The 2,169-nt window shown below is 50.7% G+C and overlaps 1 protein-coding gene across 1 annotated transcript in view; it reads left to right on the top strand.

Annotated features, from left to right (window-relative positions):
• The first annotated feature begins 1,995 nt into the window (after positions 1-1,995).
• The window catches only part of Il17rd (interleukin 17 receptor D), an 82,423-nt gene continuing 82,249 nt past the window's right edge, over positions 1,996-2,169 (top strand). Inside the window, exon 1 of the mRNA XM_013030734.1 lies at positions 1,996-2,121. Within this exon, the coding sequence (XP_012886188.1) occupies positions 1,996-2,121 (126 nt within the window). The remainder of the gene's footprint in view (positions 2,122-2,169) is intronic.

The raw sequence follows: 2,169 nt of genomic DNA, 5'->3' as shown, positions 1-2,169 counted from the left end.
TGGGCAGATCAGTGAACCAACAGCCCCTGTTCCCCCCCCCCAACCAGCCATGTGATTCCTATGCATTGTTCAGAGAAGACTACTCCTGAAGCTAGAAGACTACTCCTTACTAGGCTGGATGACCAAAGACAGTGTGGTGCTCAACTTCTCTGAGTCTCTCTCAATTCCTGAGCTCTGATTTTGGTGGTAAGACAAAACGTTTCTGTCCAGCAGTTCACATGGTCAGGAAATCCCAGCATCTGAGTCTGGTGTGGATGCTGTTGTTTGTGGAACCCAGCATCCATTCTTCATTTCTCTAACAATAATGCCAGTTTTCAGGTGGCCTCCAGCACTTGGAGAGGCTGGCCATACTCCCTGGAGCTAGTAGGGTAGCTACTTTGGAGACAGTATTCCTCAGGACCTCTGCTAGCATTGCCAGAAAGTCCTCTTCACAAGGGACATGCAAAACTAGTGCCACCATCAAGGTATGGCAGCCTGCATGCTGCCACCAGGGAAAGTACTAGACGTAGCAGAGGAACTCTGGCCAGGTCAGACAAGGAGAAAGAGGGGATTCCAGACTCTGGAAAGGATTATACTAAGGAGGCTGCTCGATACATAGACAAAGTGTCTATTCCCCAGGCTTGCTGAAGTGAGAAGATCAAAATTAGGCCAAGGAGAGCTGGGTATTGGTGGCTCACATCTGTAATCCTAGCTACTCAAGAGGCTGAGATTGAGAATTGCAATCCAAAGCTAGACAGGGCAGGAAAGTGTAAGAGATTCTGATTTCTAATTAAAAAGCCACAAGTGGAAAGAAATGTGGCTCAAGTAGTAGAGTGCCAGATTTACGTGAAAAAGCCAAGCAATAATTCAGATCCTAGTACTAGGACACACACACACACACACACACACAGACACACACACACACACACACACACACACACACAGACTAAGTGTGGTTGGAGCCAGGTGGTAAAGGGACAGTGGGAAGAAAGACAAGAGATGGTCACGATGGATTTTATTAGAGAGAACTTTTGAATAAATGCCACCACCAAAGAGTTTTTCTCAGAAGCCAATGGTCCAATTAACTTTTTCAGATCTATGTGGATCCAGAATGGAGAAATAGACTATGTACAAATACAAGAGTGGAAGCACAGAAAGTCTCAGAAAACTGTTGCATAAAGGGTGGGTGGGTGGGGGGTCTAGATGAGTGCACAGATTAGTAGGCCAAGGGATGAAAGGATCATACAAGTCCCATAACTGGCTACTACAGTTCTGAGTCTCTCAGTCTCCTCTTCCTGAAATAATACTTCATCGGGTAAGTTTGGCAAGTGTAGTGGTTGAGAAGAGTTTTCAGGCAGATCTGGATTTGAATCTGGGTCTGGCTAAGTGCCAGCAGTGTGGCTTTGTGCCTGTAAGTTAGTTAATATATTTATTGAGCACTTGTTGCGTGTTAACTAACAATCTTTATTCTAGGTTGGGGGGGGACAGCACTGTCTGGAGGTTCATCATTTGTCCTAGACCCAGCAGCAAATGTAGATCACAGGATTTCTGTAATGGCCTGGTTATGCGGGTAACAGCAACACTGACACTTTCCAGTATGAATGAGAGGACACAAGAAGAGACCTGGCATATAGCAGGTGCTTATTAAATTATTACCAAAATTACTATTATTACATCCTTTGTGTTTTTACAAGTTTTTGCACGAAACAGGCATCATTTGGACAAATCCTTCCGATTGAAAAAAAAAAAATCCCGAAGCGGGGGGGGGGGGGGGGACCCGGGACGCCCGCAGTGGCCAGAGCCTCCGCAGGGGCGTGGGCGTGGCTAAGGGCTGGGCCACAGCTCCAAAAAGTTGACGGGGGAGGAGTGAGTGGGCGTGGCCACGGCAGGCGGCGCATGCTCAGTGAAGCCCGCTCCACCGGGACCGCTACCACCGCCCACTCCGGGCTGGCCAGCTGCAGGCGGCCGAGACGCAGACGAGGGCCGGGCCGGGCCGGGCTGTGCGAGTACACGGCCATGGCCCCGTGGCTGCAGCTGTGCTCCGTCTTCTTCACTGTCAACGCGTGCCTCAACGGCTCGCAGCTGGCCGTGGCGGCGGGCGGCTCGGGTCGCGCGAGGGGCGCCGACACCTGCGGCTGGAGGGTAAGGTGGCGGAACGGCGGGTGTCCACACCGGCCCGGGACGCGGGCT

This window comes from Dipodomys ordii, unplaced genomic scaffold (assembly GCF_000151885.1).
Source record: "Dipodomys ordii isolate 6190 unplaced genomic scaffold, Dord_2.0 Scaffold132, whole genome shotgun sequence".
NCBI classification, from domain to species: Eukaryota; Metazoa; Chordata; class Mammalia; order Rodentia; family Heteromyidae; genus Dipodomys; species Dipodomys ordii.
This window is presented reverse-complemented; position numbering and strand designations above follow the sequence as displayed.